Below are 13062 nucleotides of genomic sequence, written 5' to 3'. Positions count from 1 at the left end.
AACATCTCCAATCCAAAATTAAATCTAGAATTGGCTTCCTATTTCGCAACAAAGCCTCCTTCACTCGCGCCACCAAACATACCCTCGTAAAACTGACTATCCTACCGATCCTCAACTTCGGCGATGTCATTTACAAAATAGCTTCCAATACTCTACTCAGCAAACTGGATGCAGTCTATCACAGTGCCATCAGTTTTGTCACCAAAGCCCCTTATACCACCTCCCACTGCGACCTGTATACCTAGTCAGCTGGACCTCGCTACATATTCGTCGCCAGACCCACTGGCTCCAGGTCATCTATAAGTCTATGCTAGGTAAAGCTCTGCCTTATCTCAGCTCACTGGTCACGATAACAACACCCACCCGTAGCACATGCTCCAGCAGGTATATCTCACTGGTCGTCCCCAAAGCCAACACCTCCAACACCGCCGCCTTTCCTTCCAGTTCTCTGCTGCCAATGACTGGAACGAATTGCAAAAATGGCTGAAGCTGGAGACTTATATTTCACTCACTAACTTTAAACATCAGCTATCTGAGCAGCTAACCGATCGCTGCTGCTGTACACAGCCAATCTGTAAATATCCCATCCCCCATATTGTTTTTATTTACTTTTTTGCTCTTTTGCACACCCGTATTTCTACTTGCACATCATCATCTGCACATCTATCACTCCAGTGTTCATTTGCTAAACTGTAATTACTTTGCTACTATGGCCTATTTATTGCCTTACCTCCTCACGCCATTTGCACACACTGTATATATATACTTCTTTTTTTTCTATTGTGTTATTGACTGTATGCTTGTTTATTCCATGTGTAACTCTGTGTTGTTGTTTGTGTCGCACTGCTTTGCTTTATCTTGGCCAGGTCGCAGTAGCAACTAGCTTACCTGGTTAAATAAAGGTGAAATAAAAAAAATCTATATATAATAAAATTGAATCAGGTGTGCTAGTTATGGAATTCGACAGTTATGGGTTGGGGTCCCAGAGGAAAGGTTTGAGAAGCACTGATCTACACAAGAGACCCCCTACCAGTGCTATATCACACACAGACACTGGTGTAACCCAACCCATCTCCCCCTTCTCAGTCTGCAGGGGTACGATCTGTTACCCTCAGCCTGGGTCACGTTTAGTAGGTACAAAATGTTTTGAATGTGTTCAATAACAGCACATATTTTGGTTTTCGGTTTCAAGACATTGTGCTAGTGACATACTAAACACAACTCCTGTTAAGTGTTTTTAAGGTTGAGTATTAGCTGCTAGACACCTCAGATACTTCCCTTAGCCCCTATACCCCTACAATGCATGTAAGGGGCATTCCCACCTGAGAGGGATAAAAGTGACAGACATTAGTGGCTCTCTCTCTAAACCCGGTCAATCTCGCTCACCCCTCCCCCCTTTGCTGCTGTAGAAAGGGACAGGTGTGTGACTTTGTCCTTCCATTACCCCTCTCTTCCTCTAATTAATTGACACACCAATGTATCAAACAGAAAATTACTATCCTGCCACTGATGCTTTGTGTCAAGGAGAACTGCTGATTTTAACGATGACAACAAATGAAGGCCATAGTTTCATTTGCTTCCAATAAAAATGTAATGCATAGAATAGACATGCATCACTTACCCTGTGGAAATCTATATTTGTAGGCCTATATTCTATAGATGTCTACCTGCAACTCTAAATAATTTCCTCTGAATAAACAGGCTACCATTCTGAAACAGACCTAATATACAATATACAAAATGTAATCGTCAATGGGAATCTGATTAACGATCGTTACCGAACCGACGTCACCGTGGAGGCAGGGGTGACATCTCTCTCGATGACTCCTTCTGTAATGATCAGCTACTCTGGTCTAGGGGCGAGGAGAAAAGTCAGTCGCTAGCCTTGTGTAGGGTGTGTGAGGGACATGAAAAATGCCTTTCTCCCGTCGGAGACAACAGCCCCGTGATCTCATGAATATATTCTAGCTGGCGGGCCATTGTGCAATAGTCAGGGAGGTATGCAATCCAGTTTCATAGGCAAAAACGGCTGCTCGGAGCAAGGACCAACTACTACACAGCGATTCTTCTCACTTTTGTGCATGCTTACATTCCGAGTAGTGACGACGGCGGACAAGCAGTGATACGGATCTTTTGAGGCACATTCGACGAGGCTGCCAGCTACAGTTTTAAAGGGGAAACGATTCGCCACATCCAGACATGGGAGCGAACGTTACAACTTGAAGACAGACAAGACACACTGTTGCGGATATAAGGAAAAATAGCGAACATAGCCTACTTTTATTGTCACCGACCAATACTTATTGGAACTATCTACCAGCTGAATAATACAGAATCAAATAAAGAATTCCAACCACGGGTAGTTGGAGTCAAAGGTAAGCCCCAGCAGAACACCAGATGGCTAGGCTAGCGTTGTCGAATAGCCTACTGTAGCCACTAACGTTAAGCTATTTGCAAATATTACCCAGCCTAAATATGCAGTCACTAGCCTGTGCTGTATAACGTTTGGACAGCGTCTGCATCTCGGTTTGTCTGACAAGTGCTCCGGAACACGTTGTTTAATTGCTGCAAACAATAGTTTGGTCATGCCTTGTTGGCTACCGTACTGTATGTAGCCTACAGGGCAATAGCTAATTTAGCTACAAAGTAGCTAGCATAATTACGTGGTTGAGTCCCCTTCTCGAATGGGGAAACATGAACATAACTGACAGTAAAATAGTCTGGTTGTAAACAAACGGGGTCGCAAGTCGCAACACCTCTGGGCAGTTTCTGATATTACAAGGTTAGATGAAACAAAATGTCTCCCATTGTTATTTCAAGTGCGAGCAGCATGCGTAGCATGGTAGCTACGATGTAGCACGGACTGCCTTGGAATTCTCTGACATCTATCTGTAAGCGATGCACGATTTCAGTGGAAACGTGTCCGTGCATTGCTTACATTGTATCCGCGCAAAGCATAACGTTTCAACAACAGTATGGTTGATGTTTTGTGTGTGTGAGATAATTTGGTTGAATGTGTGTTTTTTATTAGGCTACAACAAATGTATACTGACAGATTATCTTGCGATCGATCTGTCGATCGCCTCACGATGAGATCTGAGCTGGTGCTCAATAGATTAGCGCCAAAAAGCTACATCCCTTGTAGGCAATTTTAGCTCCTTAAACACCATAGTCTTTGTGTGAGTTTCCATCAGACTAGACGCTGTGTTGCGAATTGGTAAAACACAAACTTAACCTAGCTCAAGGCAGTCAAATAATATGATCACCCCTGTGTATCACCTCAGCCACCACATACCTGTGTATTCATGAGGACTTTCTATATGTAAATGATTAGTTCGCACACTTTTATACCCAGACCTACATGTACAACGATACACAAATAACACATCTGAAGGACCGGTCAGCAACATCCCAAGGACCAGTGCTGGTCCAGAGACCGGGGGTTGAGGGACTCTGCTCCAGGTATTTAGGGGTCCAGCTGTAGCCAGGTGAGGCAGCTGGGTGTCAGAGGTTAAGGGGTTAAGAGAGGTTAAGGTGAGGTTAAGGTGAGGCTAGGTGACAATACATGGCATTGGGTGTCTATCGGCTGGCCAGATGTCCCCTGGTTGCTAGATGGAGTCAAACCCAGAGGTGGGTGAGATTGGGAGTAGGCCTATTCCACATACACACGTTCTACACAGGCCTGTGAGGAATATCAGATCTTTACAATGCCTGGAGAATAGAGGTCGACCGAATGATTTTTCAACATCGATACTGAATATTGGAGGACCAAAAAAGTCAGAAACCGATTCATCGGACGATTTTAACATTTATTTATTTGTAATAATGACAATTACAACAATACTACTGAATGAACACTTTTATTTTAACTTAATATAATAAATCAAAATCAATTTAGCCTCAAATAAATAATGAAACATGTTCAATTTGGTTTAAATAATGCAAAAAAAAAAGTATTGGAGAAGTAAAAGTGCAATATGTGCCATGTAAGAAAGCTAAGTTCCTTGCTCAGAACATGAGAACATATGAAAGCTGGTGGTTTATTTTAACTTGATTCTTCAATATTCCCAGGTAAGAAGTTTTAGGTTGTAGTTATTATAGGACTATTTCTCTCTATACCATTTGTATTTCATATACCTTTGACTGTTGGATGTTCTTATAGGCACTTTAGTATTGCCAGTGTAACAGTATAGCTTCCGTCCCTTCTCGCCCCTACCTGGGCTCGAACCAGGAACACATCGACAACAGCCACCCTCGAAGCATCGTTACCCATCGCTCCACAAAAGCCGCAGCCCTTGCAGAGCAAGGGGAACAACTACTTCAAGTCTCAGAGCGAGTGACATTTGAAACGCTATTAGCGTGCACCCCGCTAACTAGCTAGCATCGGTTACACCAGCCTAATCTCGGGAGTTGATAGGCTTGAAGTCATAAACAGCTTAATGCTTGAAGCACAGCGGAGAGCTGCTGGCAAACGCACGGAAGTGCTGTTTGAATGAATGCTTACGAGCTTGCTGCTGCCTACCACCGCTCAGTCAGACTGCTCTATCAAATATCAATTCATAGATTTAACTATACCATAATAACACACAGAAATCAGAGCCGTAGGTCATTAATATGGTCGAATCCGGAAACTATCATCTCGAAAACAAGACGTTTATTCTTTCAGTGAAATACAGAACCGTTACGTATTTTATCAAACGGGTGGCATCCATAAGTCTAAATATTCCTGTTACATTTTACAACCTTCAATGTTATGTCATAATTATGTAAAATTCTGGCAAATTAGTTCGCAACGAGCCAGACGGCCCAAACTGCTGCATATACCCTGACTCTGTGTGCAATGAACGCAAGAGAAGTGACACAATTTCCCTTGTTAAATATTGCCTGCTTGAAAATAAAAGAGAGCCGCACACTCTAGGAGCTCAGATGCAAAAATGTAATACCAACGTTTCGACAGCCAAGCTGTCTTCATCGTCTTAAATATTGCCTGCTCACCTGGATTTCTTTTAACTAAATATGCAGGTTAAAAATATATACCTCTGTCTATTGATTTAAAGAAAGGCATTGATGTTTTTGGTTAGGTACATTTGTGCAATGATTGTGCTATTTTCGCATATGCGCTTTTGTTAAATCATCCCGTTTGGCGAAGTTTGTCTTCACACAGTTCGCAACGAGCCAGGCGGCCCAAACTGCTGCATATAGCCTGACTCTGTTGCACAGAATGCAAGAGAAGTGACACAATTTCCCTTCGTTGAAAGAAATTCATGTTAGCAGGCAATATTAACTAAATATGCAGGTTTAAAAATATATACTTGTGTATTGATTTTAAGAAAGGCGTTGATGTTTATGGTTAGGTACACGTTGGTGCAACGAAAGTGCTTTTTTTGCGAATGCGCTTTTTAAATAACCGTTTGGCAGAGTAGGCTATGATTCAATGATAAATTAACAAGCACAGCATCGATTATATGCAGGACAAGCTAGACAAACTAGTAATATCATCAACCGTGTGTAGTTAACTAGTGATTATGTTAAGATTGATTGTTTTCTATAAGATATGTTTAATGCTAGCTAGCACCTTACCTTGGCTCCTTGCTGCACTCCCATAACATGTAGTCATAACAGGTAGTTAATATATTTAACCTTTTTATTTATTTAACTATGCAAATTCTTATTTACAATGACGGCCTACCCCGGCCAAACCCTCTCCTAACCCGGATGATGCTGGGCCAATTGTGCGCCGCCATATGGGACTCCCGATCACGGCCGGTTGTGATCCAGCCTGGGCTCAAACCAGTGCCTTAGACCTCTGCCACTCAGGAGCTGAATTTATGTATCTGAAATGCACCCACTGTATGTGTCTGGCTCTCACTTACAGACGGGATGCAGACAAACAGCATGGATGACCTGAGGGTTCTGCTGCTTCTCAACAGAACAGCTGCTGTCACCTGAAATTCTGTCTCACTGCTGTTAGAGACACACACACACCACACACAGTAGCAGTGTGTGGGTAAAATCACTCAGGATGCCAAGCAGGCTGTAAAATAGCATTTATTTTACCGATGTTGGGGGGGGGGGGGGGGGGTGTTTTGCTGCACCAGGACAACCCACAATTGAGCTCAGCTCAATGCCGATTGGCTATTTATTTTTTTATCTAGGGAGGCCAAATGCCTGCTGGCATCAATCAATCAAATACAGTGGCGGTCACATGTTATACTCTTTTGGTCCAGACAGCGTCAGATACATGGGTTACACATACTGAGACAGAGGGGGTGCTGTTTCCCTGTCCAGACAGCGTCAGATACATGGGCTACACATACTGAGACAGAGGGGTGCTGTTTCCCTGTCCAGACAGCGTCAGATACATGGTCTACACATACTGAGACAGAGGGGTGCTGTTTCCCTGTCCAGACAGCATCAGATACATGGGTTACACATACTGAGACAGAGGGGTGCTATTTCCCTGTCCAGACAGCATCAGATACATGGGCTACACATACTGAGACAGAGGGGGCGCTGTTTCCCTGTCCAGACAGCATCAGATACATGGGCTACACATACTGAGACAGAGGGGTGCTGTTTCCCTGTCCAGACAGCATCAGATACATGGGCTACACATACTGAGACAGAGGGGTGCTGTTTCCCTGTTCAGACAGCGTCAGATACATGGGCTACACATACTGAGACAGACGGGTGCTGTTTCCCTGTCCAGACAGCGTCAGATACATGGGCTACACATACTGAGACAGAGGGGTGCTGTTTCCCTTGCTCTGATGATTTCGCCAGTGAGATTCAGCTACTTGCAAATTCACTATTTTTGTGGAGAAACAGATGATAGAGAAATTATTTTATAATTTTAATTTATTTATTGGTCAAATATTTGGGGAAGCCTGACCTCCCTTGGCATCCATGAATACACACCACTGCACACACGTCACCGACCTGTAGCATCCCTGTTCCCTGTTTACCGTCCCTTTGTTCCTTTGAGAGCTTTATCATAAGTCATGTACTTCTCAAAAGTCAGTTTGTAGCACATTTGACTTAACATTTGATTTGGATCCTATATGATCAATATTATGAACATATTGTTTATTCTGTCAACTAAGGCAGTCTTTAGAACCATTTTAAATGCAATGCTTGACCGTTGTGAATTGTCCCTGCAATCAAATCAAAAGAATTTGGCTTGCATCTCAGACTAACCCATAAAATCTACTGAAAATTGATAGACTGTAGTTACTTTAGTGCATAGATAACATTCTAGAGTCAAACTAGTTCATTGCAATTATGATTCAAGTAATCAAGGCCTGCCTGAACCCAAATCAATTTTGTCTTGAAACAACCAAACTGCAAATAATTCTAGACTAAAACTGATGTTTTCAGTTCCTCCCCATTGTTTAAGTGAAAGACTGACAAGTTATGGCATTTCTGTGTGTCTTCGGCTATTTTCACATTTTCGGGCAAGTGACCATAATTTTCTGGCAACCTGAAAAAATGATCCTGACTACCCCGATGGGCAATTGCCTTTCAGGCCTAAATGTCAATCCACACACAATGATGGGTTAAGTCCATATGACAATGTGTGTATCTGTGTCTAGAATGATGATAATGTTTACAATGGTACCTCTGGTGATTGACAGTTTGATCGATGGCACTGGACTCATTTCCCTCTTCACTTGTTTCTCCTCACCTTTCCCTCCTCCAGATATCCCTCTCAGTGAGTGGGTCAGCAGCATACCACCCTGCATCCCACTGCTGGCTTGTCTCTGAAGCTAAGCAGGTTAGGTACTGGTCAGTCCATAGATGGGAGACAAGATGCTGCTAGAAGTGGTGTTGGAGGGCCAGTAGGAGGCACTCTTTCATTTGGTCTAGAATAAAATATCACAATGCCCCAGGGCAGTAATAGGGAACGCTGCCCTGTGTACGGTGCCGTCTTTCAGATGGGATGTTAAACGGGTGTCCTGACTCTCCGTGGCCACTAAAGAGCCTATGGCACTTATCGTAAATGTGGGGTTGTTAACCCCGCTGTCTTGGCTAAATTCCCTATCTGGCCCTCATACCATCATGGTCACCTAATCATCCCCAGCTTCCAATTGGCTCATTTGTCTCCCCTGTAACTATTCCCCAGGTTCTTGCTGTAAATGAGAATGTGTTCTCAATCAACTTACCTGGTAAAATAAGGGTTAAAAGTGAAAGGGTGAAAGCCACCTAATCCTGGACTGCTGGTCTGGTAGGTGAGTCATTGGAGTCCATTCATCTGGCTGTGAGTCCTCTACATGCAGGCACACAGACAAACAGTCACAGGGATTGAGGACACACAACCTTCTCCAAGGTCTTTTGTTCCAGCCCCACGGAAACACAACTGATTCAACTAATTAAATGAGACATCAGTACACTGAGAAATGGAGCCTTTGTTCATGTTTTTTCAGGGCCCCCATACTATACAATGAGGATGAGGAAGTGATTTGCTGTTTGGGGTAAGTTTCTCAAAAACAAGTGAAATTACAAAAAAGGTATCAAGATCTTTCCTTAACATGCCATTTACATAAAAAATAAAATATTTTGTTTAAAAAAAGCCAACTTTTCCATTAAGGTCTTGATGATCAGTTGATTATTTAAATAATGTGTTAGTGCTGGGCTGAAACAATAGCCTGCAGACTCTGTAGCCCTCCAGGACTAGGGTTGAAGACCAGCCAGGGCTTGTTCTTACAAAGCATCTGAGTAAGAGTGCTGATCTAAAATCAGTTTTACCTTTTAGATCATAATTATAAGGAGGGAATGGGTGGATCCTAGATCAGTACTCTACTCTGTGAATGTGGGCCCAGACCACTGCTCTGGGTGGTTTGGTCTCTTGGGTGGTATGTAAGTGTGTGTTTGTACTGTTATTACACAACAACATCAATTAGCAAGTCGTGAGCCAGAGCCAAGTTTCCATGTACATTCAGCAGAGCAGTAGGGGAATCCATCAGTGTGTTTCTCAGCCCTGGGTCCTATTCATTAGGTACGAAACGGAAGGAAACTGGGAAGTACTATCTGAACTTGTCCAATAAGAAGCCAGTGTCCTAATTAATACAACCCTGCTGGTGACAAGCAGTAAACACCGTGACCTTGGAATGGAGAGGGAGATGGATGGGGAGATGCAGAGTGAGTGAGAGAGAACATTGGTTTACTGTAGTAGAGGTGTAAACAGGGGCTATGCAGAACAAACTGGAGCTTCACTTCAGATGTTTGAAGTCTTTATGTTGAGATCCGCTATAAAGCACTATTATATAAAAAACATTTTTTTTCAAACATTCATTTAGCAGACGCTCTTATCCAGAGCGACTTACAGTATGACTGCATACATTTCCATACTTTTTCTTACTGGTCCCCTGTGGGAATAGAACCCGCAACCCTGGAGTTGCAAGCACCATGCTCTACCAACTGAACCAAACGGGACTATCTCATCTGAAGTCAGGCTGGGGGCAGGGGACAGGGGTCATAGTTCAGCCTATGATAATGCCTGATTCACACCAATGGAGCCAACCCAAACCCTACTGTGCTGGCTCAGATAGTTCCCTTTTTTAACATATTTTTCCTTCATAGCTTGTTAGGAAAATAGGAAGCCAATTTGTTTTCAGCACTTTTATTTCCATGACTGATCAAAACTTGTTCTCATGGCTCTCTCTTGTCCCTCTGCAGGAGACATGTGGTGACCAATATGTTTGGAACATTGCAAAATACATTGTATCGGCACCTAAGTATTGTGATAATATCGTATCGTGAGGTCCCTGGCAATTCCCAGCCCTAGTAGATGAGTAACCAGGCCAGCCCAGTACAGCTCAGTTTGGTTTGGGCCTATAGGAATGTTAATCAGGAATAGGTGAGGCTACATTAACAGAAGTATGACGTGGGTGGAGGTTAGCTGCATTGCCTCACAGTGAGTGGTAAGGGAAATCTATCTATGTTTGTCAGGAGGTATCATGTGGGTCGAGGTCACTGAAATCATTCTCGGAATTGTGGAAAACATTCCCCTTGCATACCATTAGGTACAGATCTAGGACCAGCGTAACATCCCCAAGTCTATTAGGTGGGAGGAGACAATACTGACCTTAGATCAGTGTCTAGGGGTAATGACATCCTACCCTCATACCAGGACGTGATGAGATGTTTCCAGTGTGTGTTCCCACCTTAAAGCTTCTGAATAGTTCCTTCTCGACATCTCGCTGATAATCTCGATATGATTTTTCACTTGGTGTATTAAAAGAATAGTTCACTCAAATTACAGTTTACAAGGCAATGAATCCAATAAGACATTTTGTAATTTGGGTGAACTATCCCTTTAATCTACCCTCCAACATGTAGATGTATTTCAGTTCACTGAACACTTCAGCTGTGTCTCAGACCCGTGTCTCAGACCATGTACTGTAAAGGTCCATCTATATTGGAGGGACGCGGAACGATTGAGTACCATTGCTTATATGTGAGTTAGTGGTGCGCAGTCTGACCGCACATCAGTTGTCTTTTCATCAGATGCCTCCATCACCCAACCTGCTGTCACAGTACGTTTTCCATGGAGAACCATGAATCGCAGCTTTTCGGCCCATGTGTGGGAAAAACTCCTAGCCTGTGTTTACACAGTCACCCAATTCTAATGTATTGGCATATCTGATACCAATCTGATCTTTTCCCCATTGTCTAACCAGCAGAAACCACATGGAAACTGATCATTTGAGTTCTGATTTCAATCCTGATACAATTCTGATGGTTCCAATGTGACCTCAGTCTGGACACTATAATCAGTTTTTTTTGCTCTGAAGTGTTTTGTAGTTTTTTGTGTGTTTTTTTGCACATGACCTGTTGTTGCATGACAACCACCCACAAATGTAAAGGAACAGTGATAGGAAATTATAATTGCATCTGTGTGCTATTTCAAAGGTCATGCACAAATCTTAGTAATGCACATATCTGATATGGGCCACATATAAAACTGATTGTAGACAGTCAGAAACATTATAATCTGAATTTGGTTCTTAGGATGGCTGTGTAAATGCAAGCTAAGCCGTGTATTTAGATTCAGCTTTATATGAGCGGTATCTGGAGGTCTCAGTGTTTAATGACATAAGATGCCTCATCTAAACACTCCCGGCGAGTGACAGTGTGACTGCTCCTAGTGGCTGTACTCGCAGTGGGTGACAGATAGACAGGATATGATAGATATGCAAACCTGTGTGTCAGACCGTGTGAGTCAGAGATGTGGGTGGGACTCCCTCTCTAACACACTTAATTAACTGTTGTTCGACTCCATGAAACCCCCTCAGACAGCAGGGACGCAATACACGTTGGCTATGTAGGAGGCAAAACGAGGTGGTGGCTGTACAGTCGGATGGTGTTTTTGTCTGAGAGAGATGGGAGGAGGATGGGGCGAGGGAATGAGAAATGAGAAATGGAAGAGAGGGAGAATTGGGAAGAGAGTGAGGGAAGGAGAACACCCACACTCGCGCACACAATGTTGAAGGGAAATAATATCCATAGAGAAGGTTTCTGTCTGGTAACTGTCACTCTATATATCCCCTCCCTCCACACACACACACACCCCTCTTCAATCTGCAGGGTGTCTGACCCAATTCTGTGAGGAGAGGAGACGAAGAAGAAAGAGATGGCTCTAATGTTGGCAACAAATTAGCCTGTCAGTTAGCGGAGCTTACCCTGGAATGAAGAGTAATTTACAGAGAAAGAGAGGCAGAAAGGGAGGGTGAAGAAGAGAGACTGGGATGGAGGGAAGGGAACAGTGATGGAGGGAAAGTTATATTGAAGGCGTGTGATCCTAAAACTGAGAAATGGCAGTGCAAGAGAAGCCCCCTCTCGCTCTCTCTCAGCCCTTAACGAGCTGTGTGTGTGTAGGCAGCCTCTTCATGGCTGTTCTCTTCAATTCCTGCTGCTGCCCCTCCCTTCTATGAGAAGCTTTATGCCAGGCAGTGATAGGCTACCGCTCTGAGACACACACACACACACGGATACGCACACATAGAGACAGAGGCTAAAAGGGAGAGGAGGGTAACTTGTGTGGGCTACGATTTTGAAATCACTTCTTCAGTTCAATGCTATGAGACTAATTTCGCTCTCTATTCATTTCAATTAAATTCAATTGACATGATATTGGTGATGACAAGGAAACGATAATACATGGAATAATAAATTATCACAAAATAATTAGGCCTATTCAGAATACGAATGAAACACAACACAAATGACACACCATTTCAATACTCTCTCTCTCTCTCTCTCTCTCTCTCTCTCTCTCAGGCTGCCTGTCAGGGTCTTGTTGACCCCCCCGTTCCTCCGATGAACCCCCTCAACTCCATGAAACCCGGTCTGCCTCCCACTCCGCACAGGTACACACACACACACACACAGAGTGACTCATAGAGGAGTGCTGAGCTGATTGTCAGTTGGCTTCTGGTTGGCTTTGACCTCTCACCTATCCTGCTATTGGCTGATCTCTGGGATCTGACTGCCGATTTGCTGCTGCTGGCCCGAGCGCTGGTTTCCTGTTTAAGAGTTCACTTCCTGTGGTTTCAGGGGGGAAGTGGTTTCAAGAGCGTAACCTTATCCGCACACACACACACACAAGGGTTGGGCTCAGTTCAATTGAATGTCTCATAAATTCCAATTCAATTCTTGAATTTTAATTAGTAAACAGGATACGTAATTGCAATTTGAATTAAAGGAAATATAATTGAATTCAGTGAAATTCAATGACATTAAAATGCCTGTTCTATTCTATATTAAGTGTGGTCTTTACAAATATACATTACCAGTTACAAGTTTGGACACCTACTCATTCAAGGGTTTTTCTTTATTTTTACTATTTTCTACATTGTAGAATAATAGTGAAAACATCAAAACTATGAAATAACACATATGGAATCATGTGGTAACCAAAAAAGTGTTAAACAAATCCAAATATATTTTAGATTCTTCAAAGTAGCCACTCTTTGCCTTGATGACAGCTTTGCACACTCTTGGCATTTTCTCAACCAGCTTCACCTGGAATGCTTTCCAACAGTCTTTGAGGAGTTTCTACAT

General features: G+C 43.1%; 1 protein-coding gene across 33 annotated transcripts in view; it reads left to right on the top strand.

Moving 5' to 3' along the window:
- Positions 1-1822: 1822 nt before the first annotated feature.
- Positions 1823-13062, top strand: part of LOC139408438 (zinc finger MIZ domain-containing protein 2-like) — a 35582-nt gene continuing 24342 nt past the window's right edge. For 6 of the 33 annotated variants that reach the window (XM_071152340.1, XM_071152310.1, XM_071152332.1 and 3 more), the window contains exons 1-2: positions 2138-2375; positions 12280-12368. In XM_071152340.1, the coding sequence (XP_071008441.1) occupies positions 12319-12368 (50 nt within the window). In that variant the 5' untranslated portion in view covers positions 2138-2375; positions 12280-12318. Of the gene's footprint in view, positions 2376-8423; positions 8472-12279; positions 12369-13062 lie in introns of all 33 variants that reach the window. The other 27 variants (XM_071152323.1, XM_071152329.1, XM_071152339.1 and 24 more) reach the window with 23 other exon arrangements.

The sequence above is a fragment of the Oncorhynchus clarkii genome, chromosome 5 (assembly GCF_045791955.1).
Source record: "Oncorhynchus clarkii lewisi isolate Uvic-CL-2024 chromosome 5, UVic_Ocla_1.0, whole genome shotgun sequence".
NCBI lineage: Eukaryota > Metazoa > Chordata > Actinopteri > Salmoniformes > Salmonidae > Oncorhynchus > Oncorhynchus clarkii.
This window is presented reverse-complemented; position numbering and strand designations above follow the sequence as displayed.